The sequence below is a fragment of the Corythoichthys intestinalis genome, chromosome 7, assembly GCF_030265065.1.
Source record: "Corythoichthys intestinalis isolate RoL2023-P3 chromosome 7, ASM3026506v1, whole genome shotgun sequence".
Taxonomy (NCBI): Eukaryota; Metazoa; Chordata; class Actinopteri; order Syngnathiformes; family Syngnathidae; genus Corythoichthys; species Corythoichthys intestinalis.
Genome location: NC_080401.1, coordinates 28,556,255 through 28,582,465, shown reverse-complemented (window position 1 = coordinate 28,582,465; position 26,211 = coordinate 28,556,255). Strand labels below are relative to the sequence as shown.

Below are 26,211 nucleotides of genomic sequence, written 5' to 3'. Positions count from 1 at the left end.
GTTTAGGACAAGCTCTAGATTGGCTACAAAATATATAGGTGCAACTGCACAACCGACTAACTGCTCCTATCAGCTTATTAGTCTTTATACTAAGGATTGAAATCTTCACGTGTTCTCATGATAGGGACAAACTTTGCAAAACTGTAAACTTTTTTCACAACAGTAAATACCAATAGTATCATACCAGTTCATGTTCATAAGTCTTCTAATGCATAGTCTTGTTTCAGTCTAAAGCAGCAGCATCAAAAACCAAACAACTTGTATGTGTTGGACTTCCAAATTCTGAAATACAACACATTAAGGAAGTTATTATAGTTTGTAGGATATTTTAATAAAAACAGGCAACGTGCTGTCTGGTGAACTGCTGGATGTCAATAAATGCAACATTCTTGGAGTGCATGTCTACCTGTCCGTCATCATGCCTTCACTTTCACCTCTCGCTCTGATGGGAAACATTGAGAGTAGAGAGTGAGAAGGAGGGAGGGTGTGAGTCTTTTCATATTTTCATATCATGGCGCACATGTCTTTGAACTGCCCACCCTCCCACCTCTGCTCTTCCAGCCATGTGAGTCTCATGCTTCTTGAGACAAAGCCTGCCTTTATAAAGGCCGACCCTACTGCACAGTACATCGGCAATGACCCTTGTTAATTGACCAGGTTAAATTATGTTGGAAAGAGAACACATGCAGGTGGCCACTATATTAAAATGTGTGCCATCACATGGACAGTTTGTACATAATGACCAAATTTAGCTATTTTCTCTACCAAACAGATCAGTGCTGTGCAACTTATGATGTGAATCAGCAAAGAATGCTAGTACTGGACCTTTAGTAAGAATGGAATTAACAACCAAAATGACTAACTGAACGTGATACTTTTGGAATGGAGAAGACATCAAAGAAAGAGAGCATGTAAACCCAACAGGAGAGAGCATTAGGAGATTTGGATGTCAGACCTTTTGACTGTGAGGCAGAAATACTAAACTGTGATATACACTGTGATACCATGCAGCACAAATGCATCTTCTTTTGTGTGTACGTACAGTGGTATGAAAAGGTATCTGAACATTTTGGAATTTCTCTCATTTCTGCATAAAATCATTATCAAATGTGATCTGATCTTTGTCAAAATCACACAGATGAAAAAAACTGTTTTGCTTTAACTAAAACCACCCAAACATGTATAGGTTTTCATATTTTAATGAGGATAAGTATGCAAGCAATGACAGAAGGGGGAAAAATAAGTAAGTGAACCAGCACATTTAATATTTTGGACCCCCTCCCCTTTGGCAGCAATAACTTCAACCACTAACTTCCGATAGCTGCTAATCAGCACATCCATCAGGAATCATTTTGGCCCATTCTTCTCTACAAAACTGCTGTAGTTCAGTCAGATTCCTGGGATGTCTAGGCATGAACCGCTGTCTTTAGGTCATGCGACAGCATCTCAATGGGGTTCTAGTCAGGACTTTGACTTGGCCACTCCAGAACATGTATTTTGTTCTTCTGAAACCATTTTGAAGTTGACTGACTTCTGTGTTTTGGATCATTGTCTTGTTGTGGCATCCGTCCTCTTTTTAGCTTCAACTGTCTGACAGACGGCCTCTGGTCTTTTGAATTAATTCTTCCATAAATTATTGCAAGTTGTCCAGGCCCAGAGGTAGCAAAACAGCCCCAAATCATGATGGTCCCTCCACCATGCTTCACGGTGGGGATAAAATGTTGATGTTGGTGAGCTTTTCCATTTTTCCTCCACACATGACTTTGTGTGTCACGCCGAAGCAATTCAACTTTGGTTTCATCAGTCCACAAAATATTTTGCCAAAACTTCTGTGGAGTGTCCAAATGCCTTTTTGCGAACATTAAACAAGCAACAATGTTTTTTTTTTTTTAGACAGCAGTGGCTTCCTTCGTAGAGTCCTCCCATGAACACCATTCTTGGCCATAGTTTTACATATTGAGTTCATATTAATTGATTTCATGATTTCTGTAAGTCTTTAGCGGACACTCTATGGTTCTTTTTTTTACCTCTTTGAGTATTCTGTGCGGAACTCTTGGCGTCATCTTTGATGGACGGCCACTCCTTGGGAGAGAAGCAACAGTGCCAAACTTTCTACATTAGTAGACAACTTTTCTTACTGTTGACTGATGAACATCCATACTTTCAGAGAGGGTTTTGTATCCTTTCCTAGCTTTATACAAATCAACAATCCTCAATCACAGGGTATTCAGACAGCTCTTTTGACCGAGCCATGATGCACATCAGACAACGCTTCTCATCAAGACAATTCTTACCTGGTGTGTGTTTTATAGTGGGCAGGGCAGCTTTAAACCACTAATCAGTGATTGGGCACACATCTGACTTAAATTGTTTGGTAAATATTGGTTTCAATAGCTCTTTAAGTGTCCTTTGGCAGAGAGTTCACTTTCTTAATTTTTCCCCCTTCTTTCATTGTTTACAAACTATCATTAAAATATGAAAACCTATAAATGTTTGGGTGGTTGTAGTTAAGCAGACACTGTTTTTTTTTCTTTCATCTGAGTGATTTTTGACAAAGATCAGATCACATTTGATGGTGATTTTATGCAAAAATGTGAGAAATTCCAAAAAGGTTCAGATACTTTTTCATATCACTGTAAATATATCGTGTCAAAAATACTTTACACTCTCAACTTGCTGCTTAAAAATAACTTTGTCCACTTAACTGGTACTTTTACCACCATTCAGTGTGTAGAAAAAGCAATCCACAGAAAATGAAAATTAATGAGCCAAAAGGTGATTTGAAGTTTAATTGTTCATGGGCGGTGAAAGAACGAAACGCCAGCCCAGTGACCTTCATTAATAAAACACCCACTGACCTTTAAAATATTGTGCTACTTACTGTACATTGTAAATAAAAGACATTAATACCTAAATCAAGATGTATCATAAGATTCAGTGAAAATTGCACCTAGTCTTACTTGTATGTTGAAACCAACCCATTTCTGTAGAATAGAGATATTATGATGACGCAGGCAAGTAGTAGCTCTGTTGGCATTACCACCAAACATTACATCAGGTTCACTACTACAATTCACCCAGTAGTATGACTATTACAACACCACATGGTGACTATTCAGACAGCAGATTAAGGAAGCTCTAGCGGCTACTAGTCCATCGATGCATAGTTGCTGCTGACCACGAAGCCACTCACTGCAGCAGAAGCAGGAGCAGCAGCAGCAGTAGAAACTGAATCATTTCCAAACATCATCGTGTTGATGTGCACATGAGACATCAAACACAGCGTGCTTAACATGTTTTCCTCCCATCGCATTAAAGTGATGCGAGCGTCTTCGGAAAACAACTATTCTCCATCCTCTCCACATTTAGATGAGCATTGCACCTCCTCATTAAAATGAACCATTCTCACTGAAGCAATTCTGCAGATGCTGTTTGGTTGTAACAAACGTAGGAAGGAAAAGAAACCGCGAAAAGCACCTTACCGTTCAAATCCTGGACGAGTAGCTCGGGCTGACTGTCAGATGTGGAGATGCTCCAGTGACTGTGGACGTACGCCGTTGGACGACCTGGCGGTGTCGTTGACAACAGTGCCCCTTGCTGGCCAACAGAGGACAGTATTTTAAGGCGTGAAGTCGAATATCGTTTACATTTTCATTTTCAAAATGCAATGAGGTCATTTTCCCAATTAAAATACGGCTCATTCAATGTTACAGTATATATCATATAATAATCATCACATCATCAAATCTTTTAACACGTGCCTTGAGCTGGAGTGGTCTCTTAGATCATTAGTAGTTTTGTTATTATTATTATTATACACAAATCCTTGCATTGTTACATTAAAAGAAAAAAAAATGTCAGCTGTAGAAACTTAAAACTGATTGCATTACTCATTATCTTGTTGTAACAGACGTCTGTTACAAGCAAGTAAAATAGACTTTAAACTTTCTCCAACAGCGCCATCTGCGGTTAAGCAACTACACGTTGTATAGTATTCTTGTATATTACTTCATAATGTTTGCATTAAACAGCTTTAGAATGTGCAAGGGTGTGTGTCAAGTAAGAAAAAAAAAACACTTTCGAAATTTTAAAGTTTTTTTTTGTTTGTTTTTCTCCCCGGAAAATACTTCCGCTCACAGCCAATGACTTACAGACTACAAAAATGGCCTCCAGACAAAAATAAAGTGGGCCTAAACGTATAGGTGTCTGATACAAACGCCTGATGATATTTTAGAAAACTGTTTATGTTTTTGTGTATCACCATCACTTACAGTCACAATAGAGAGACGCGATAAATAGTACGATGATCATAACACTTGAAAGCTTTCCTTAAAAACATCTTTCACATTTGAATGGTGTGGTAGTCTAAAACCGGCGATGCACCAGTCACCGCCACCAATCGCCCAGTGAAGAAAAAGCGCCAAATTCTGGTGGAGGGTCGATTAAAGTTGGATTCTTCACGTGAGCAACTGTAAAAATATATTTGAATTTAGCTTTTCTGACGAATGTGAGTTTACGGAATTTGAGTTTGTTTATATGATGAGTTAAGAGAAACATCCTTTCCCGCTTCGTTTTAAGTGACCCAGTTTTGTCATCCTGCTTGTAGGCACAAAACAGCATTGGGAACGGAGATGACAGTAAAGGTAGCACATTGTGGTCACAATTGGTCGTTAACTGGGCCATCACTCGTTTGGTAATTGGTAATTCTTCTGGCCTTGATACTTATACTACCTTTCATTGATACAGTATGGTATTACTTGCACAATTAAGATAGCATATCGTGATCGTAAGTGGTGGTTTAGTTGTTATGTAATACCTCCTGCGTCCTGGCTTTGATATGTGTACATACAGCCTACTACGTTTCTTTGATGCAGTGGTGTTACTTGTATAATATTTGTTTACAGCGTAGTCGTGTGCGCACTTGCTTTTTTTTTTTTTTTACGATTGAAACGTTATTGTATGTTGTCCATTTGAGCTACATGATAATAGTGTTTGTTCATTTGACCTCATAAAAGAATGTTGCAACTCCTACCAGGAAAAGGCTTTGTGAAGTGTCAAGATGCCGGGTCTGCAGGGCGAACATGTTGTGGCACCGCTTGGGAGCCCTACCAAGAGGAGCAAACTGTCTCTGAGGTTCTTCCAGAAGAAGGAAACTAAACGAGCCCTGGATTTTTCTGAATCTCAACCAAATGAAGCCAAGTTAGTATACATTTTCTTTTGAAATACTCTTTCTCAAAGGGTTGTCCGGCCTCCTCCCACAATTCCCAAGCATGTTGGTTATGAAGATTATAAAGGTAGATAAGAATTAGGGGTGTGACAAAGTAATGTTTGGAAAAAAAAAAAAAAAAAAAAGGAACCATCAAGTTGCTATCAAAATCTTCCACCATAGTAGTGTCTCAGTTAACTCTAAAGCTGCACTTGACTGTGCTCGACACCCAATCTACTTAGGCTGGGAACGTTTGTTCATTCAAAACCAGAGGATTCACAGGTCACTTGCTGTCCATTTTAGGGCATTTACAGGTCATTTCCTGTTGAGTTTGAGTCACTGCCTGTTCATTTGGGTGATTCACAGGTCACGTCCTGTTCTTTAGCTCAAAATAAACAGGAAGTGATCCATAAAATACCCCAAAATCAACAGTAAGGAACAGAAAATCAACAGGTAAATGATCTTAAATGGCCCCAAATTGCCTCGTTGTCTGGCATTGGCTGCCACTTACGGCCATAGATGTTCAATCCATTTGAAGCGGGAGGGATGGCAGCGAATGTTCAAATGGATTGGACGTCTACTAGTGATAAACTCATTCCAATTCACAGCAGAAACTTGTTTTTCTGTTTATTAGTTGTTTGTAGAAAATCCGAGAATGATTTCCTGACCAATGTATCGATTATCGTTGTATCGCCATATCGTCAGATCATCGCTATCGTGAGCTTTTGTATCGCAAATCATATCGTATCGTGAGGTACCAAAAGGTTCCCACTCCTAATAAGAACATGGATAGACGGAACTTTGAAACTGGGGATGTCCTGATCTCATCAGGTGATCGGAAATTGGGGTGATCACACCATTTTTCAGAGGATCAGAATCAGGTGAAAAGGATCAGGTTTTTAATATAAAAAATATATTTGGTTTTCTACTTCATGCGCGCACAGCCTCTCACTCTCCGTTCTGAAAAACAAAAACAAAAAAACAATGTTAATAAAGTTTATTATAAGTTGATCTATGTTACTTTTTTTTCTTTAATAGAAAAAAGGACACAATGTTAGGCAAAGGCGTACTTTTAATAGTAATTTTATAGACAAACGATACTATTTACAGTGGCGGCAGAGAGTTTGGGGGGGTGCGAAACATTTATGTCTTCCTTGGGGGCGGCGTAACAAAATAATTGAGAAACACTGGTCTAGAGGCTGTTTTAGGCAGCGTGAGCATCAAAGCATGAATGAATTTGAGTGGACTCACTCATATGAATTATATTATTATTATAATATTATGTAAGGGGGTTGATTAAATGTATGGTGTTAAAGGTGATCTAATGAAAAATGTGGGTGCACCTACATTTTGTGCTGGTGCTTAAGAAAAGTTAGGTGCACCAGTGCAACCAATGCAAAAAATTAAGTGTGGAGCCTTGGCAATATGTTGGAATGTTGAATTTTTCCAATATCATTCAGGCCTACACACACACACACACACACACACACACACACATACATATATATATATATATATATATATATATATTTTTTTTTTTTTTTAAGGGCTAAAAAGTAACAAAATAATCCAGAAATACAATGGTATTGCCAAAAGATACAAGAATATATATGTTTTATACTCCGCACCACTCCTGGAAAAAGCGGAAGAGTACGTACTGTCAATTAAGGCTGCAGCTATCAATCTACCAACCAGTTAGTTTGAATAATTGACTAATCGGGTTAGGAACATTTAATGCATTGCAGGAGATGTAAAACAAAGACTTGCATAGGTTGCACTTTCAAAACACCATTACATGCCATTACAAAATAAAATTCTAGAGTGTTTCTTCAAACTATACAGAATTGCACTTCCATTTAAAAATAAATTAAAATACCTGAGCTTAGCCTCAAACAGTATAAAAAAATAAATGAGGACCTAAATACAACAAAAGAACAATTGGCCAACTTGCATAGCAAAAGTCTGCTAGCTTAAATGCTATAAAATGCTAACTTTTTTTTTTTTTTTTTTTTTTTTTTACAATGCTCTAACGAATCGTTCAAACACATATTCCCACCAAAAACAGCTAAATATACCAATAAAATAAATTACGAACGTATAAAAAACAAACAAACCATTAACTCAAACAAAATCTTACCTTATATTGTTCTTAACAAGCAGCAGCTGAATTCTGCCATGTTAAATGACTTGTTATATTCACTGATGCCACTCGAGGGCAGTGTATCCACACAAATCAATAAAACTAAATGCAAACACGTTCAAAACCATTACAACAGTAAACGAATACGCGAAGCAGCAAAATTTGATTAGAAACTTTTTATGATTGAATCACTCCAGTTAATCGATTAATTGTTGCAGCACTACTGGAAATAGTACAGTGTTGTATGGGCATGTGCTGGTTACCGGTTTCACGGTTTACCGTGGTGTGAAAACGTCACGGTTTCAAAACCACTAAAATTTTCCGTCAGACCGTAGTACGGTATTCGCTATTTTTCTTGTGTCAAAAATGCAGCCAGAAGCGGCTTGGCGCAGCAGCGCTCACCCCCTCCCGTTTGTTGCTGTGTGTGAAAGTGACGCTATCGGCTAGCCAGCCAGCTAACACAAATACTCCAAACATAAGGCGTACTGTTCTTCAATTTATTGAGCTCTCAAATCGTGGTAAGTGTAATATACAAAATGAATACATTTAAAATGTTGTACAATTAGATTTTTCCATGTGAGTAGCTTCAACAGATTAGCACCATGGAAAAAGTTCGCCAAAAACAAAACACACATTTTCCTTTCAAATTCAATATACAAACTAACTAAAAGCTTACAAAGATGAATGTTAGCCGATGCTTAGCTGGGAGAGCAACTTCGTTGAGTGTGACAGCCGCAGAGTGAGAAAAAAAGCTTGATTCGCTTGAATGAAGGGGAAAAAGTGATAGCATCAAAGATCGCTAATTGCGAAAGATGATCTTGCCCTAAGCACAAATCCATGTTCGCTGGATCAAGGAGAGGTCTCACTCCCAATGTTTTATTTTTTATTTTTATTTTTTAGATGAAACTTTCCACAACAATATATACATTTTAACTTATACATTTTTAACTAACTTATGAATTATTTGTTCTTTTTAACACAAAGGCATGACATCATGTAGACTAGAGTTGACACAGTGGCTGAAAATGGCGGAACTTCACTTGAGCTTTTCCACCCTCAAAAAAAAAGGCATGCAGTATAAATTTTTAAAAAATTTTATTCAGAAGTGTTTTTACTTTTTATAGAAATTATTTTGTTCTGCTCTAATCTTGAGCAACTTGAGGCGTGGTTGTGAGTATAGTCTATAAGTTATATTTAGTTTAATTTTATTTAAAAAAAAATTTTATTGATAATTTATTTATTTTAACAATATATTCATGTTCCAAACTATGGTCTGAAAAAAAAAATCCTGTTTAATGGAAAAAAGTTATTTTTTTTAACCCATACATCTCAAAATTTTTTGAAGCTATAATTGCAATACCGTGAAACCGCGGTATTTTTGCTTACGGTTATCGTACCGTCAAAATATCATACCGGCACATGCCTAGTGTTGTAACATTTGTTCAAATAAAAAAAAAAAAAGTTTTTCTTTTTTTTTTTTCTCCCCGGTATCGAATCGGGACTATCGGCAGATTCTCAAGATCAGGCAACTCGGACTTGGGTGCAAAAATATGCGACAGGGACATTCCTAGTTAAAATCAAGATTAGACTAATGAAAAGAGTCCATCCTTGGTCTCATGTAATAATGTCTTAATCTGATTGCTTCCTCAGCAGCAATGATCAGGTAGTGCCTGCTCCCTATCTGCAACCAAGCTCACCTGACATCCCACTAACATGTGATAAGAGAGAGGACTTGCTGCCATTTGTGGGGCTCAGCAATGGGGGAAACACTTGCTATTTGAACAGCATCTTACAGGTGAGTTGCTGTTTTCAAGAATACCAAGGCTGCTCAGTTTATGGCTGGGCTCCATTCTTACTGTGTTGATGTAACCGCATTTTCTAATCATACACACTCTAGGTGTTCATATACTCGCGAATACTTTAAAATATACACTAAAATCTTTCATAATCCAAACCTGTTATGAAATAAGACAGTGGCATAGTTTTTTTTTTGTTTTGTTTTATAAATCAGTCCCGCAGGTCGTCAGTAATGAATGAAAAATCAACTGGCGCGATTGGGTACTCTTGGTAATTTTTAGTGAGGACGTCAGCTAAGGGAGGCGTAGCCGAATGTAGAAAGTGTGCCATTTAGTATATGCATCACTGTGTGAACTATCCTCCACAAATGCCGAACTATTGCGCTGTCGGTGGATGCAAGAGTTTTGCAAACAAAGATATCAAAGGGATATCAACGTGTGGGTTTTTCAAAATAAGGATGCACTCAGATAAGCGTGGGTGAAATTTGTGCTGCAAATCCGGAGTGATTTTCGTGAACCTGGCTGTGGGACACTTGGCGAGGAGGCAGAACAAAGCATTTCTCTCAACCATGACCATAACTTGAATATTGCTTGAATATTAAGAGTTTTTAAAAGATACAGTACTAAACAATTTTTCAAAATGTTGTCATTTTCTTTAACTTATCATCACCGGCGATTGTGTCATCTGCTGGAGGTTTTGCCTCCAGCTCATACATGTACGGACCAATAATATCTGCAAGATTTCCATCATCCTCAGCATATATATCGTCCTCAAAACCATCTTCCACAAAAATAAAAACATTTTCTCCTGACTCAATGTCTACATTGCTGAAGAAAGACGAGTTGTCCGACGATTGTTCCGAATTAAGTGGTTTGAAAAATCTGTGCAGCAGTGTCGATATAACTTTGAATTTATCCTCCTGCCTTTGTCCATTGCTAAGTTTAACTGGGAAGCCAAAAAGTATTCCAAGTTGTAGCGTATCCCGCCGGGCGCAATCTGAGCGTCTGTTGCAACACCGCCAGCCACTCCAGGGGGGCCAGCCTATCAAACCAAAATTACGTGATTTGGGAAAGTTAAGAATTTCCCCTTCAATCAAACAAACACCGTTTATCATGTTAAACATGATTAATTTTTAAATTCCTTGTTAGTGATATGATGAAATTTATGAAATATGAAATCTAGTTTGTTGTAAGAATAAGAGATATGATTAAGTAACGTCACTTCCAGATTGTTTGCGTTGTTGACATATCTCCACTTCCTGGTACGTCATGTGGTTGCATGTGGTTTTTAGCAATGACTGAACCACACAACTTGATGTCGCATGTTTTTTTTCTTTATTTTTTTCAATTTTAGTTTTAATCTCGAGTTGGTCTTAAGTTTAATTTCAAACGGCACTAAAGTCTTGAATTTAACCTGCCTTGAGCTGTAGGAACCCTGTTCTTTGTTGACGCGGATGTGTGACTGTTTCCACAGGTCCTCTATCACTGTCCTGGCCTAAAAGAGGGCATCAAATCCTTATACAAGTTGTCAAAAAAGAACACTAAACCCCCTGAAGAGCTGAAACCGTGCGAAGAGGTTGGCACCTTTTCTTCCTATGACACTTTTCCTGTCATGTTTTTTAGCAGTCATTTTCTTAAATGTTATTTGTAGCCATCAGGGGATGCTGCCAAGTCTCCACCAGCACACATTGAGCTCCTTGAGAGCTTACACAGTCTGATAAGGTCTGTGGAGCGGCTGCAGTCCAAATTTCTGCTAAACAGCAACAGCTTCATGGAGCGAGAGCTTGACACGTCGCCTCATAAAGTTCTTAACACACTCAGGTAGCTGTAAAATTAAACCTTTCATGTCAATATATCTTTTTACTTTTTTAACCCTTACTAGGTACTCATTAAACTATCCATCCATCCATCCATTATCTTCTGCTTGTTCCGGGGTCGGGTCGCGGGGGCAGCAGCTTTAACAGGGAAGCCCAGACTTCCCTCTCCCCAGCCACTTCAACCAGCTCCTCCGGCGGGATCCCAAGGCGTTCCCAGGCCAGCCGAGAGACATAGTCTCTCCAGCGTGTCCTGGGTCGTCCCCGGGGCCTCCCGCCGGTGGGACATGCCCGGAACACCTCTCCAGGGAGGCGTCCGGGAGGCATCCGAACCAGATGCCCGAGCCATCTCAGCTGGCTCCTCTCTACGCGGAGGAGTAGCGGCTCGACGCCGAGTCCCTCCCGGATGACCGAGCTTCTCACCCTATCTCTAAGGGAGAGCCCGGACACCCTGCGGAGGTAACTCATTTCGGCCGCTTGTATCCGGGATCTTGTTCTTTCGGTCACGACCCAAAGCTCGTGATCATAGGTGAGGGTGGGAACGTAGATCGACTGGTAAATCGAGAGCTTTGCCTTTCGGCTCAGCTCCTTCTTCACCACTACGGACCGGTGCAGAGTCCGCATTACTACAGACGCTGCACCGATTCGCCTGTCGATCTCCCGCTCCCTCCTACCGTCACTCGTGAACAAGACCCCAAGATACTTGAACTCCTCCACTTGGGGCAGGATCTCATCCCCGACCCGTAGAGGGCACTCCACCCTTTTCCGACTGAGGACCATGGTCTCGGATTTGGAGGTGCTGATCTTCATCCCAACCGCTTCACACTCAGCTGCGAACCGCTCCAGTGAGAGTTGGAGGTCACGGCTTGATGAAGCCAACAGCACTAAATCATCTGCAAAAAGCAGAGATTCAATGCTGAGGTCACCAAACCGGACGCCCTCAACGCTTCGGCTGCGCCTAGAAATTCTGTCCATAAAAATTATGAACAAAATCGGTGACAAAGGGCAGCCTTGGCGGAGTCCAACCCTCACTGGGAACGAATTCGACTTACTGCTGGCAATGCGGACCAAACTCTGACACCGGTCGTACAGGGACCGAACAGCCCTTACTAAGGGGCTCGGTACCCCGTACTCCCGGAGCACCCCCCACAGGACTCCCCGAGGCACACGGTCGAACGCCTTCTCCAGATCCACAAAACACATGTAGACTGATCGGGCGAACTCCCATGCACCCTCGAGGACCCTGCCGAGGGTGTAGAGCTGGTCCACTGTTCCACGGCAGGGACGAAAACCACACTGCTCCTCCTGAATCCGAGATTCGACTTCCCGACGGACCCTCCTCTCCAGCACCCCTGAATAGACTTTACCGGGGAGGCTGAGGAGTGTGATCCCTCTATAATTGGAACACACCCTCTGGTCCCCCTTCTTAAAAAGGGGGACCACCACCCCGGTCTGCCAATCCAGAGGCACTGTCCCCGATGTCCACGCGATGTTGTAGAGACGTGTCAGCCACGACACCCCTACAACATCCAGAGCCTTTAGGAACTCCGGGCGGATCTCATCTACCCCCGGAGCCTTGCCACCGAGGAGCTTTCCAACCGCCTCAGTGACTTCAACCCCAGAGATCGAAGAGCCCGCCTCGGAGTCCCCAGACTCTGCTTCCTCAAAGGAAGGCGTGTCGGTGGAATTGAGGAGGGCCTCAAAGTATTCTCCCCACCGGCTCACGACGTCCCGAGTCGAGGTCAGCAGCACACCATCTTCACTATACACAGTGTTAATGGTGCACTGCTTTCCTCTCCTCAGGCGCCGGATGGTGGACCAGAATTTCCTCGAAGCCGTCCGGAAGTCGTTTTCCATGGCCTCGCCGAACTCCTCCCATGTCCAGGTTTTTGCCTCGGCGACCGCCGAAGCCGCAGTCCGCTTGGCCAGCCGGTACCTGTCAGCTGCCTCCGGAGTCCCACAGGCCAAAAAGGCCCGATAGGACTCCTTCTTCAGCTTGACGGCATCCCTTACCGCTGGTGTCCACCAGCGGGTTTGGGGATTGCCGCCACAACAGGCACCAACCATCTTACGGCCACAGCTCTGATCGGCCGCCTCAACAATGGAGGTGCGGAACATGGCCCATTCGGACTCAATGTCCCCCACCTCCCCTGGGACAAGGGAGAAGTTCTGCCGGAGGTGGGTGTTGAAACTCTTTCTGACAGGGGATTCTGCCAGACGTTCCCAGCAGACCCTCACAATACGTTTGGGCCTGCCAGGTCTGGCCAGCATCTTCCCCCGCCATCGGAGCCAACACACCACCAGGTGATCAGTTGACAGCTCCGCCCCTCTCTTCACCCGAGGGAAACCATTAAACTATTGGTTTGAAATGAAGTGCGATGTGTGGCATGCAATCAGTTAAATATGATTTAAAAACTGTGTTAGTTGGTGCTGTAACCAGCGTTTTAATCATTATTAATACATTAAAACGTTTTTTTAAGTATCACAAATAGTCACTTGCTGTATAAAGAAGATAGACCGATATATCGGCCAACTGATATTTGGAACTTTGACGTATATTGGTATCGGCCTTTTTAAAAATCCGACTTCCCGATATGGAAAAAGTTAATTTAAAAAGAGGGATTGGGGATAGGGACCATGCCTTTTTTCAGAGGATCGGAATCGGGTGAAAAGAATCAGATTTTTAATTAAAAAATTTTTTTTCTGCTTAATGCTCGTACAGCCTCACTATCCCTCCTGCTGCTTCCTGTTAACGACGATTGACAGTGGTTGAAGCTTTGATCTTGCCAGAGAAGCTTGGCACCACTACCTTTTAAAGATGCCGAATGTGTCAAACATTGTTTAGCTTGTTAAACAGTAAACACTATTGTTCCGTGCCAACTCATTGTGTGTGTGTGGGTGCGCGGCTGTTCTCAGCAGTGAGCGGATTTGACTGGACTCAGTGAAGTATGTAATAAAGACAACTGTTTTTCTACGTTATTCTTGTTTAAAAATAATTTGCATTCTGAAGGCTGCATGGTGCGACAAGTAACATGTTAAAAACTTTTTAAAAAATTTTGGGGGAATTTTTCCAAAGAGCTATTTTTCATTTTTTATTCAATTTTATAAGAGATGTTTCTGAGCCTAGGAAATTCAGGTACTTTTAGAGCTATTGTTTTTTTATTTGTGTCATTCAAAAAACACACTTTAGGCATTTCAATGAAGTTCAGTGTTTGCATTATTCAATTTTAGGCAATTTTTTACACTTTTACTGCAAATGAATAACGGCTCCAGAAACCTGTTATCGGTCCCTCTAACTACTAATAATCGGTATCGGTATCAGTCCTGAAAACCTCATATCGGCGATCTCTACTATAAAGGAATAAAGGTCTTCAGTGTCAACTTTTGAATCGCTGTCTGCCGTAGTGATTGGTTTCCCTGAAAGTGGTAAGCTGTAAAAAAAAAAAATTCATGATTTACTGCTTTGCAGGCAACTCAACCCCATGTATGAAGGCTATCTTCAGCATGATGCCCAAGAGGCTCTGCAGTGTATCCTGGGATACATCCAGGAGGCATGCAACACCATAAAAAAAGAGCAAGAGCAGGACGACAACACGACTAAAACAAAAGTGGAACATGGCGAGAGCTTATTGCCAGAATCCCATAAAAGCACAGATGAGGACTGTCAGGTGGCAGGAAAAAGGAAAAGCGACACAGAGATGGGAAATGCCAAAAAGAAGGCTAAATCTCAAAAATCTGGAGCAGAAGAGTGCACGTTGAGTGCACCTGTCACTCGCTCCAAGAGGAAGTCAACCAAGATCAAGGTCGGAGGGGAAGAAGAGGCGAAGGAGGTCCAAAAAGATGAAGAAGAAAGGAGCGGAGGTAGTAGTGATGAGAAAACATTTAAAGCGGCTGACAGGAAAAAGAAGAAAGGCAGGAAACTGAGCTGGCTGAAGTCTGCTGGGAAACAGCCCAGCATTATGTCTGTGTTTCAAACTGTGGGGAAACTCACCTCTACATTTTCAAAAAGCTCAATCACACCAGAGCAAGAGAATGACGGAGGTCAAACCGACGAGAAATGTGACGGAGTCACCAAGGAGGAGCAGCTCCACAAGGCAGCGCTTCATCAAGGTACGACATGAGAAATTGAACATGAACTATTGTATTACAGTGGTACCTCGACATTAATCCTTTCGACATCGACATAAAATTTGACTCGTCATTTGTCTCGACATATGACGACATGCTGGAAATAGGAGGGTTTATGACAGCGTCGCAATTTCATTGTTTTCCCGCATGACAGACGCACGGTGGATTTTCTTGTGAGAGAAATCAGCATGGGTCTTAAGAAGGTTAGTGCAGGTGATGAAAAAAGGTGACGTTACCATTGAAATTAAGAAGGAAAATGACAGAAAAATAGTGCGGTGTGCGTGTGATTGAATAGGCTAGACAATGTGGCTCACCACCCCACCTACACACATACACAAACACACGCACATGAGTCTCTTTCACACACGCCTGAACACTAGAGCTGGGAATCTTTGGGCACCTAACGATTCGATTACGATTACGATTCAGAGGCTCCGATTCGATTATAAAACGATTATTGATGCACCCCCCCTCCTTTTAAAAAAAAAAAAAAAGAAAAATTAAAAAAAAAAAAAATGTTTTATACATTACTTCCAAAATTGTTCAAAAATACTCTCAGGCTAAACCAAACTACTATTTCAGTATCAAGTTAACATATAGCAGTAAACAAATATACAAAAATAACATTAAATAAAAAACTCCAGTCCCCATTCTGTATCAGCAGCTTTAAACTACATTCAATTAATTTAATGTTGAGAATCAACTGTTAAAGTTGTTAAAATTGCTCCTGTTATTCCATAATTTCCCTTTTGTCTACTTTCGACATGTGAAAGTTTTAAAACTATTTTAAAGATAGATTCAACACAATATTTTACCGATTTAGGAGTATTTTAGATAAAAAGTTAATTAGGTTTGCTTGGAAGGTTCGCTACAACAGCCTTGCAAGGAAGTGTACTGCTTTAAGATGGCGACTGTTTACTAACGCCCGCATCTAGCTTTTTGTAGGCGTGCTGCTAACGCTACCGAATCTATATTACATCTAGTCCTATATAAATGATATCTACCGTAACATGTCGATGTACTTTGAAGCAGCTTTTCGGCAGCAGTCAGGTATGTTCTTGTGTTTTTTTATCTCGTGGCATGAGTTGAGCTAGAGCCGTGAGTTGACCATTGGCATTACCCGAGGGGCCGGGCAATGAGAAGCATGATGTTTAGCTACTCTCGCTCCGTTCCTCATTGACCGCGCGGCGCGCTGAGTGTGTTGTACTTCCGCTTTACTTGGCATATTTCCATAATCGGAATTTGGATGTTTGTGAATCGTTCTCGAATCTTCCACGGCCGAATCGCGAATAATCTAAGAATCGGAAATTTTGCACACCTCTACTGAACACCGTTTAAATCCCGGGATTTAATCGAGCAGCCCTTATGTGTGAAAGCAATTTCCCAGGTCGACTGACACGGCAATGTTGCGGACATTTACAGAGTCACATCCTGGTATAATGTCCGGGACTTTCCTGGGAAGTGGGATGTGTGAAAGAAGGTGTTAAATTTCCAGGTCACAGCACGAAGGCTGATGACGTAAATATCATGGCGGGCTGATCGTCATTTCCTCTTTCTTCGCAGTAAGATGAAAAGCAATAATTATCAACATGGCAAACTGGAAATATGAAAATTAAACTTAACAAAATTAAATTGCTTCTGGATCAGAAAGCCGAGGACGAGAGTCCATCATCCATCTTTAGAAATTTGTAGTTTATTTTGTTGCCAATGCGGACCAAAAATGACGTAATGTCCAGGTTATAAAATCCAGCCGCCCTCCCCGCACTGAGAGCGCCGAGTCGACAACACGGTACAATCTGCGAAAGTGTCTAATCTGTGTCATTCCCGGGATATCTCCCCATGTAGAGATCACATCCCGTGTCACCTTACACGGATACAAGTCTGAAAGGGGGTCATGCCGTCTCCTCCGACCTCCGTTTGCTAGTAGGCTAATGTGACAATAAAAACTTCATATTTAGTAATGCATTTGTTAAATTACACAGAACATGGCACACCGTATCAACATCCACCCGCCGTTTCCTCCGACCTCAGTTTGCCGGTCTCTGTACGTTAAAGCAACACTAGGGAACTTTTCAATCTTTATAAAATATTTTCATAACATTTGTAATGCTATGTCGACTGACAACTAGTTGAATGAGACACCTGTTATGGCCTAACAGGGTCTGTATCGCTTTCACCGGCACTAATTAACTTTGAGGAGGGTGGCAGGAACCCTGCCTCACAAAAAAACTACAAATGTGCTGACTGGTTTATGGCATATGTCACTTTCCCCATTCGTTAGAAAGACGGAAGTTGATGCAAACTCTTTCGCACGAATTCTGCAAAGATGGCAGAGCAACAAAAAAGACAAAATAGAGGCTATCAGGCTTTCACTAGCATGTGTAATCCCCCCCCCCCCAAAAAAAAAAAACGAGCTCGTCAGCGCTGACTGGTTCAGGGGAGGTGCGAGGTGTTAGCCACACTAAAGCCTGAGTTATGCTGCCGCGTTGCGGTGACGGCGCAGTGACTACGGTGTCATTCGACAATTCTCCGGCCGGGTAACGTGTTGCTCTGTAATTCACCGCCAAGCCACTAGAGGGGTGTGGCGTTATGTTTGTACGGTTTTGGGCCATGCATGTTGACTTCCTCTTGTCTAGTTTAACGGAGATAAAATAAACAATGCAAGATGGAACGCTTGAATGTGGATCTTCAGCTCATCAACATTGAATGAATGTTGATACTACAAATGTTGAGGCGCAGGCAATGCAGAAGACTGTTTTGAGGCAGTCTGTCCAACTTTTGATGCCGCATAGAGAGTTCTAGCCAAGCTAGCTGTGGCTGCTAGCTTCAAACTGGCCTTGAGCACTGCGTCCAGCGTTTTGTCCGAGGTCTGCAAAGCCCTCCAGCCCGATTTGTTTGCCGTGTTCTACAACCAGCCAGTGGGAAGCCATAGCAAATTTCTGGCGTCTATGGAACTTCTCAAACTTCATTGGAAGCCTTGATGTTAACGTTATCTTAAAAGCACCAAGGCACTCTCAATCAGTGATGATGTATCGTGTGTGAACTGTCTGTTGTTGAAAATTAAACATCAAAACAACTCTTTTGGCACCAAACCTGTGCTTTTGACGGCGCAGGTCTGACGCGGAAGCATAATTCGGCCTTAAGCGACACAATTGCTATTGTCTAGCCACAACTATTTATCCTTCACACAGCCGCTGGAAACAGAAATGTTGTCTAATACATCTGCAGGCAACCGTGAGATTGATTTTTGATTGATTGATGAGTTTACGACACTGTGCGAGCGTACGCTTGTCCTCATGGGAAACGAAGTCTTCCTTACGCCAAAACACTACAACTTCTGGCGTCGCTTAAATTGAATAAAACTGAGAAGTTACATTACATTCCGACCGCTTCACATGCTGCGAACCGCTCCATTGAAAGTTGGAGGTTGATAAAGCCAACAGCACATCATCTGCCAATTACAGAGAGGCAATGCTAAGGGCACCAAACCGGAACCCCTCAATGCTTCGGCTGCGCCTAGATATTCGGTCAATAAAAATTTTGAACAGAATTTGGTGACCAAGGGCAGCCTTGGCGGAGTAAAATCATGTTTAACCAGAATGGAAATTTTGATTAATCGCCCTACTGTATGTTTAGTTTTTATGATTATGGCTTTGCAGACGGTCTGGACCTGATGGAGCGCCTGTTCCAGGGTCAGCTGGTTCTACGGACTCGTTGTCTGGAGTGTGAAAGCTTCACGGAAAGACGGGAGGATTTCCAGGACATCAGTGTCCCTGTCATGGAAGAGCAACACAGCGACTTGGATGACCTCTCTTCTGGTTAGAATAAGTCTCAACTGTAGCAGCACTAATAAACCCAATTTCAACTTAGCAACAGAGTTCTGTTCCTATAGCAACATAACTTGTAGGAGTGGGAACCTCTTGGTACCTAACGATACGATATGCGAGACAAAGCTCACGATAACGATGATCTGACGATATGGCGATGCAACGATTATCGATACATTGCTCAGGAAATCATTGTAGGATATTCTACAAATACAGTGCCCTCCATAATTATTGGCACCCCTGAAAAAGATGTTTTTTAGCTTCTAATATTTTTTTTAATTCAAATAATATGGGACCTTAATGGAAAAAAAGAGAAAAATCCAAACTTCAATACAAGTGCATTTATTCAGTGGGGAAAAATATCCCACATACAGAAAAAATTATTTGACATCAAATAATGCGTGTCACATTTATTAGCACCCCTGGTGTTAATACTTTGTACAACCCCCTTTTGCAAACAAAACGTCTGGGGACTGAGATGGGCATGGGAGGAGCTTGATTTTGTGTCTGCTGAACCATTTATGTGTAGATTTGGCCGTATGTTTAGGGTCATTGTCTTGCTGAAAGACCCAGTGACGACCCATCTTCAGCTTTTGGGCAGAGGGCAACAGATTTTGATTTAAAATGTCCTGGTATTTCAAAGCATTCATAATACCATGCATCCTAACAAGGTTCCCAGGGGCTTTGGAAGCGAAACAACCCCACAGCATCACTGACCCACCCCCATACTTCACAGTGGGTGTGAGGTGCTTTTCAGCATGCACATCTTTCGTGGCACGCCAGATCCACTTAGTGTTTGTTGCCAAAAAGCTCAATCTTGGTCTCATCTGACCAAAGCACACGGTCCCAGGCGTATTTTTGTGTGAGACCAAGATGGATGTTTCGCTTCCAAAGGCCCTGGGAACCTTGTTGGGGTGCATGGCATCATGAATGCTTTGAAATACCAGAACATTTTAAATCAAAATCTGTTGCCCTCTGCCCGAAAGCTGAAGATGGGTCGTCACTGGGTCTTTCAGCAAGACAATGACCCTAAACATATGGCTAAATCTACAAAGAAATGGTTCACCAGACACAAAATCAAGCTCCTCCCATGGCCATTTCAGTCCACAGACCTTGTTTTGTTGGCAAAATGGGGGTTGTACAAAGTATTAACACCAGGGGTGCTAATAAATGTGACACACATTTAGGCATGTGCCGGTATGAGATTTTGACGGTACGATAACCGTGAGCAAAAATACCGCGGTTTCACGGTATCACGGTATTGCAATTATAGCTCCAAAATGTGTTATTTTGAGATGTATGGGTTAAAAAAGAATAACTTTTTTCCATTGAACAGGATTTGTTTTTTCAGAACATAGTTGCAAATTGGAATATGAATGTATTGTTAAAATACATAAATTATCAATAAAAAAAACAAATATTTTAAATAAAATTAAAATACAACGTAGACTATACCCACAGCCACAGCTCAAGTTGCTCAAGTTTAGAGCAAGAACAAAATAATTTCTATAAAAAAGTAAAAACTCTTCTGAATAAAATTTTAAAAAATTTATACTGCATAATTGTTTTGAGGATTGAAAAGCTCAAGTGAAGTTTCGCCATTTTCAGCCACTGTGTCAACTCTAGTCTACATGATGTCATGCCTTTGTGTTAGAAAGAACAAAGAATTCAAAAGTTAATAAGTTAGTTAAAAATGTATAAGTTATTTAAAATGTAAATATTGTTGTGGAAAGGTTTCACCTAAAAAAAAAAAATTTTTTTTTAAACATTGGGAGTGAGACCTCTCCTTGACCAAGCGAACGTGGATTTGTGCTAGGCAAGATCATCTTTCCTCAGTTAACGATCTTTGATGCTATGCCTTTTTTTCCCCCCTTCATTCAAGTGAATCGAATCAAGCTTGTTTTCTCACTCTGCGGCTGTAACACTCGACGAAGTTGCTCTCCCAGCTAAGCCTAGGCTAACATTCGTCTTTTATAAGCTTTTAGTTAGTTTGTATATCGAATTTCAAAGGAAAATATGTGTTTTGTTTTTGGCGAACTTTTTCATAGAGCTAATCTGTTTAGCTACTCACACATGGAAAAATACAATTGTACAACGTTTTAAATGTATTCATTTTGTATATTCCACTTACCACGATTTGAGAGCTCAATAAATTGAAGAAAAGAACGCCTTAAGTTTGGATTATTTGTTTAGGGTTCGCTGGCTGTTTAGCCGATAGTCACTTTCACACACAGCAACAAACGGGAGGGGGTGAGCGCCACGCCACTTCTGGCTGCATTTTTGACACATGGAAAATGGCGAATACCGTACTACGGTCTGACGGAAAATTTTATTGGTTTTGAAACCGCGACGTTTTCACACCACGGTAAACCGTGAAACCGGTAACCGGCACATGTCTACACACATTATTTGATGTCAAATAATTTCTTTATGTTGGATTTTTTTCCCCACTGAATAAATGCACTTGTATTGAAGGTTGGATTTTTTTCTTTTTTTCCATTAAGGTCCCATATTATTTGAATTAAAAAATATATTAGAAGCTAAAAAACACATCTTTTTCAGGGGTGCCAATAATTATGAAGGGCACTGTAACAAGTAAACATAAAAACAAGCTTCTACTGTGAATTGGAATGAGTTTATCACTAGTAGACGTCCAATCAGTTTGAACTGGGAATGTTCATTCGCTGCCATCCCTCCCACTTCAAACGGATTGAACGTCTATGGCCATCAGTGGCAGCCAACGCCAGGCAATGAGGTAATTTTGGGCCATTTAAGGTCATTTATCTGTTCATTTTCAGTTACTTCCTGTTGATTTTGGGGTATTTTATGGGTCACTTCCTGTTTTAGTTACAGAACAGGAAGTGACCTTAGAATCACCCCAAATGAATAGGCAGTGACTCAAACTCAACAGGAAATGACCCGTAAATGCCCTAAAATTAACAGCAAGTGACCTGTAAATGCCCTGAAAATCGGACAGAATGACTGTGAATGCTCTGGTTTTGAATGAATGAACGTTCCCAGTCTAAATGGATTGGGCGTAGAGCACCGTCAATGCAGCCTTAGCGTTAACTAAGACACTATTATGGTGGAAGATTGTGGTAGCAACTTGTTGAATCCTTTTTAATTTTTTTTATTTTTTTTTTTAGACATTGACACCTTTTTAAAACAATATCTCGAATCTTGGCAGGAGCATATCGATAACTTTTTGGGATACAAAGTTTCACGATATATCACCATTTCGATATTTTGTCACACCCCTAATAACTTGTGTACAATTTCGGGTCTCGGCGTGCCGTAAACTATCACCCACCATTCCTCTTGTATTGGCCCAAATATAAGACGGCCCTGATTATAAGATGACCCCCTCTTTTTCAAGACTCAAGTTTGAAAAAACACTTTTTGAACACCAAATTTTTATACAGAAAATAATTACAGTACATCCGAAACAAATGATTATAACCATATATTTGAGAGAAAAGCATGTTATTTTGCCTCATTCAAATAATAATATCTGAACATTTAAATATGTAAACTAAAGTGCAATCACATTCGTGAATAAATGGCTTCTGGTTTTTGAAATGAAAATAAACCAATCTATTGTGATAAAACAACAAAATTGCAATAACTGCATTAAAAAGTAGGGCTGCAGCTATCGATTATTTTGGTAGTCGATTAATCGATTAACTAGTTAGTTCCAATAATCGATTAATCGGATAAGGAACATAAAAAAATTAAAATATCTGACCTGAGCCTCAAAAGGTATAAAACATAAATAAATGAGGATATACGTACAACAAAACAATTGACTAACTTACATAGCAAAAGTCCGCTAGTTTAAATGCTATAAAATGCCAACGTTTTTCTACAATGCTCTTAACAAATAGTTCAAACACATATTCCCACAAAAAAAAAACGGCTAAATATACCTTTAAACTAAATTACGAATGCATTAAAAAAAAAAACATTAGCTCAAACAAAAACCTAGCTTATGTTGGTCTTAACAGAGAGAAGCTGGATTCAGCCATGTGAAATGAGGCAGACTAGAGGGCAGTGTATCCACCCAAATCATTCAAACTAAATGCTAACACTTTCAAAACAAACCAATACAACGCCACTTTAATTAAACGAATACTCGAGGCAGCAAAATTTAATTTGAATTTTTTTTCTAATCGAATATGATTAATATTCTAATCGATTAATCGTTGCAGCACTACATCAAAGTGAAGCCTAAATGTAAATGTAGTCTTGAAACAAATCTGAATAAGGAAAAACATTGCAATATAATAATGCAAACTGGTTAAACGTGAGAGTAGCTGAGATCTGTCATGACAGAACATCACTTCACTGATATCTGGCGCCATCTAGCGTCGTGAATGGGTATAATGTCGAGACCGCGAATTAAAACGACCCCCCCTTTTTCAGTCTTATTTCAATGCAAAAAACACAGTCTTATATTCGGACCAATACGGTAATTTGCATGTTGTCTCTCATAGTGCAAGTCAACAAATGATTACCTGATAAATCCACATGAAAATCTTAAATCCGAAATGTGTCTGCAGTTTCTCCCTACCCTAAAGCAGAGGAGAAGACCCTGAATTGGGCCATTGCGCAGTTCGCGTCGGTGGAACGCATCGCCGGAGAGGACAAGTACTTCTGTGATACGTGTCGCCATTACGCGGAGGCAGAGAGGAGTCTTCTATTTGATAAAACTCCTGAAGTCATCACTATTCACTTGAAGCGCTTTTCTGCCTGCAATTTAGAGTGAGTCGCTTCTTCGGTCAGCAAACACCTTCGCGTTGAACACCGTTCCTCACACCTGTTTGTTCCCACTGTCTAGAATGGACCCACATGCCAGTCTCTCTAAGGTGAATGCACCCCTGCAGACACCATTGACCTTGTCTCTGGAGGAATGGTGCACTCCGCGCTCGTCGGGAAAAGGTTACAGCTACGAGCTCTTTGCCGTGGTCATGCATAGCGGCTTGTCCATCGGCAGCGGCCACTACACCGCCTATGTCCGCATGGCTGGCCTGAAAGACGCCAAGTTCTGGCTGTGTGAAACGGATCAGCTCGAGGAGTCCGAAGAAGAAGCACGGGATGACTGCAACGGTGGAGTTAAGCAGTGCATGAGCTCGCCTTACGACGAACTGGGAGGTAAGGAACCTCCTGATGCCGTTGTCGGACTCTTGGGAGGCCAGCGCAGTCGGACCGAGCGCGAAGAAAAAGTGGTCGCTGGCGGGGCAAAAGACGGATCTGATCAGAGAAAAACTTTAAAACAAAAAGCAGAAGCTGAGTGTAAAAATCAGACTGACGATGGAGAGGAATCGAGAACGACTTTACGGGAGGAAGAACAGGAGGCTTTAAACAACCTCCTCAAATATGAAGGCAAATGGCTGCAGTTTGACGATTCAGAAGTGACTATGTTCGAGGAGGCGGACTTTCTGCGAGCCTGCTTCCCTCAAACCAACTCTTCTTCAACACCCTACTTGCTCTTTTACAAGAGAATACCTGTGTCTAAACAGTGACACTAACACCGGTTAACTTTTTTTTCTCTTCTGGGTTCTAGGTCTTTTTTTTTTTTTTTTTGCTTCACTTGTTTCTACAACCATTCAAAAGTTTTATATTCAGCCCTTGCATACATTTCCATTTATAAAGCAATACCAAACCATTTTGTTGTACTGTAGTTCGAGACAACACTGTAAAATGAACTAGTGAAGTGGTAGTTTTGACTCTGAACTCAAGTGGACCATAATAAATGGGTAATAATTCATGAGAAACTTTTACAGTGAAAGAAGAGTGAATTAATAATTTTGTTGGTTAACATTTGGTTTACTTTACAAATGACTGCTATAGATTAACAAATGATTAGTATGTTAAAATACAAATATAATTTCTCCAGAACATTTACCCCAGTCTTTTTTTTTTTTTTTTTACTCCGACACAGACCAGACTGAAAAAGCAGTTTCTGTTCTTGCACTCCTCTTTAAAAGAAACTGATGTATTTCAAGCCAAAACTTGTTTTTGATAGAACAATATGTCTATATGGTGCCATAGCAGATTCATGGCGCATTAAGCCCCCGAACTATTTTTAATTTGTCCGTTTTACCCCGAAAACCCCCGTTTACAGACGTCGCGCAACAGATTTTGTTTTAACCCACCCATAAAACGAAAGTAATTATACTTATTATTCAAAATGTCTGTCGTTTTTAGCTTAGAATCATTAATTGAGGTCTTTTTTTTTTTTTTTTAAACGAAAAGACTTTAAAAAATTATTTACTCACATATTTTAAACTTTTAAACAAATTATGTCACAATGGAAAAAAATGGTGTCTGTAAAAAAGTAACGGATATCTACCTCATAACTATCGCTTAATTGCATTTTTTTTGTTATTGTCGCAGTTTCTCCGATGTGTTAGATGATAATCAATCCAAACAAAGAAAAATAGAAAAAAAACGTTTAAAAGGGTAAATATACGAAAAAGAACATCTCGACCACTCCTTGATGTCTGCGATTTCTGCATCGCGACCCTTGTTATATTACCATGTTTCACCCATAAAATCTCCAAAAAATCCGGCTGTGGCCATTCACAGCTGTGTCTTGACACTCAGTGATACATGCTACATGGAGTTTTTGGATGGAAACAAGGTAAGTACGCAATAATATCTCGTTAAAGTCATGGCGTCTGTAATTCTGCTCTTGTGTGCTCTCACCTCCAGATAGGGTTTTGGTGTTTAATTTTTTTTTTTTTTTTTTAAATGCCCTCCGGTTAAAAATTTTTCTCCCCTCAGAAAATTGAGATTTTAAGCTTTCCAATGATGCATGACACATGCATATCGGACAATTTTGAAAGTTGGCTAAACTGGGGGTCTCAGAGCGGAACTTCAAGTCACCTAAGTGTTTTCAGCCATATATATGTTTATTCAATGTTGTGTATGTATTTTTATATTTAGAAATACTGAATCATACAATATTAAGAAAAAATGAAAATGATTAAAAACAAATACACTCTGGTTATCACCCCTAATATAGTCTGGTTATCACCCCTAACTTTAAATTTCAATCATTGGTTTCTCTCGACAACGATAGGCATCCAATTCATTTAAACTGGGAGGAGTGGCTGTTAATGCTCATCTTCACATTTGTTCATTTGCTCCTCCCTGTCAAAATGGATTGGATGTCTTGTGCTGTCAATGGCAGCCAGTGAGTTAAATGAGTGCCCTGTCAGAATAAAAAAAATATATAATTTGTGCGTGTAAGGGTTAATATAGGTTCGCTTGATCAGAAATGTGACTAAGTGAATGC

General features: G+C 40.6%; 2 protein-coding genes across 9 annotated transcripts in view; one reads left to right on the top strand and one right to left on the bottom strand.

Moving 5' to 3' along the window:
* Positions 1 to 5,295, bottom strand: part of kank4 (KN motif and ankyrin repeat domains 4) — a 130,701-nt gene extending 125,406 nt beyond the window's left edge. The window contains exons 1-2 of the mRNA XM_057841215.1: positions 5,033 to 5,295; positions 3,483 to 3,597 (exon numbers count right to left, since the gene is read on the bottom strand). The gene's annotated coding sequence lies outside the window, so the exon portion shown is untranslated. The remainder of the gene's footprint in view (positions 1 to 3,482; positions 3,598 to 5,032) is intronic.
* usp1 (ubiquitin specific peptidase 1) lies at positions 4,280 to 24,685 on the top strand. Of its 8 annotated transcripts, none has more exons than XM_057841223.1 (10): positions 4,280 to 4,507; positions 4,607 to 4,643; positions 5,036 to 5,199; positions 8,997 to 9,141; positions 10,617 to 10,718; positions 10,794 to 10,963; positions 14,426 to 15,066; positions 18,744 to 18,902; positions 23,471 to 23,672; positions 23,749 to 24,685. In XM_057841223.1, exons 3-10 carry the CDS (start codon positions 5,060 to 5,062, stop codon positions 24,431 to 24,433), a joined length of 2,244 nt encoding a protein of 747 aa, XP_057697206.1. In that variant the 5' UTR covers positions 4,280 to 4,507; positions 4,607 to 4,643; positions 5,036 to 5,059; the 3' UTR covers positions 24,434 to 24,685. The 8 variants fall into 8 exon arrangements, with proteins under 8 accessions (XP_057697206.1, XP_057697209.1, XP_057697201.1 ...); XM_057841222.1 differs by having other exon boundaries at positions 4,469 to 4,507; positions 4,607 to 4,693; XM_057841226.1 differs by lacking the exon at positions 4,607 to 4,643 and having other exon boundaries at positions 4,280 to 4,461; positions 9,000 to 9,141.
* Positions 24,686 to 26,211: the final 1,526 nt, after the last annotated feature.

What these genes read in the sequence shown, in the direction of transcription:
- usp1 (XM_057841218.1), top strand. Translation starts at nt 5,060, where the DNA reads ATGCCGGGTCTGCAGGGCGAACATGTTGTGGCACCGCTTGGGAGCCCT. An exon ending in ATTTGAACAGCATCTTACAG is followed by an intron (nt 9,142 to 10,616) that starts GTGAGTTGCTGT and finishes CTGTTTCCACAG; the next exon opens with GTCCTCTATCACTGTCCTGG. An exon ending in AAAGTTCTTAACACACTCAG is followed by an intron (nt 10,964 to 14,425) that starts GTAGCTGTAAAA and finishes ACTGCTTTGCAG; the next exon opens with GCAACTCAACCCCATGTATG.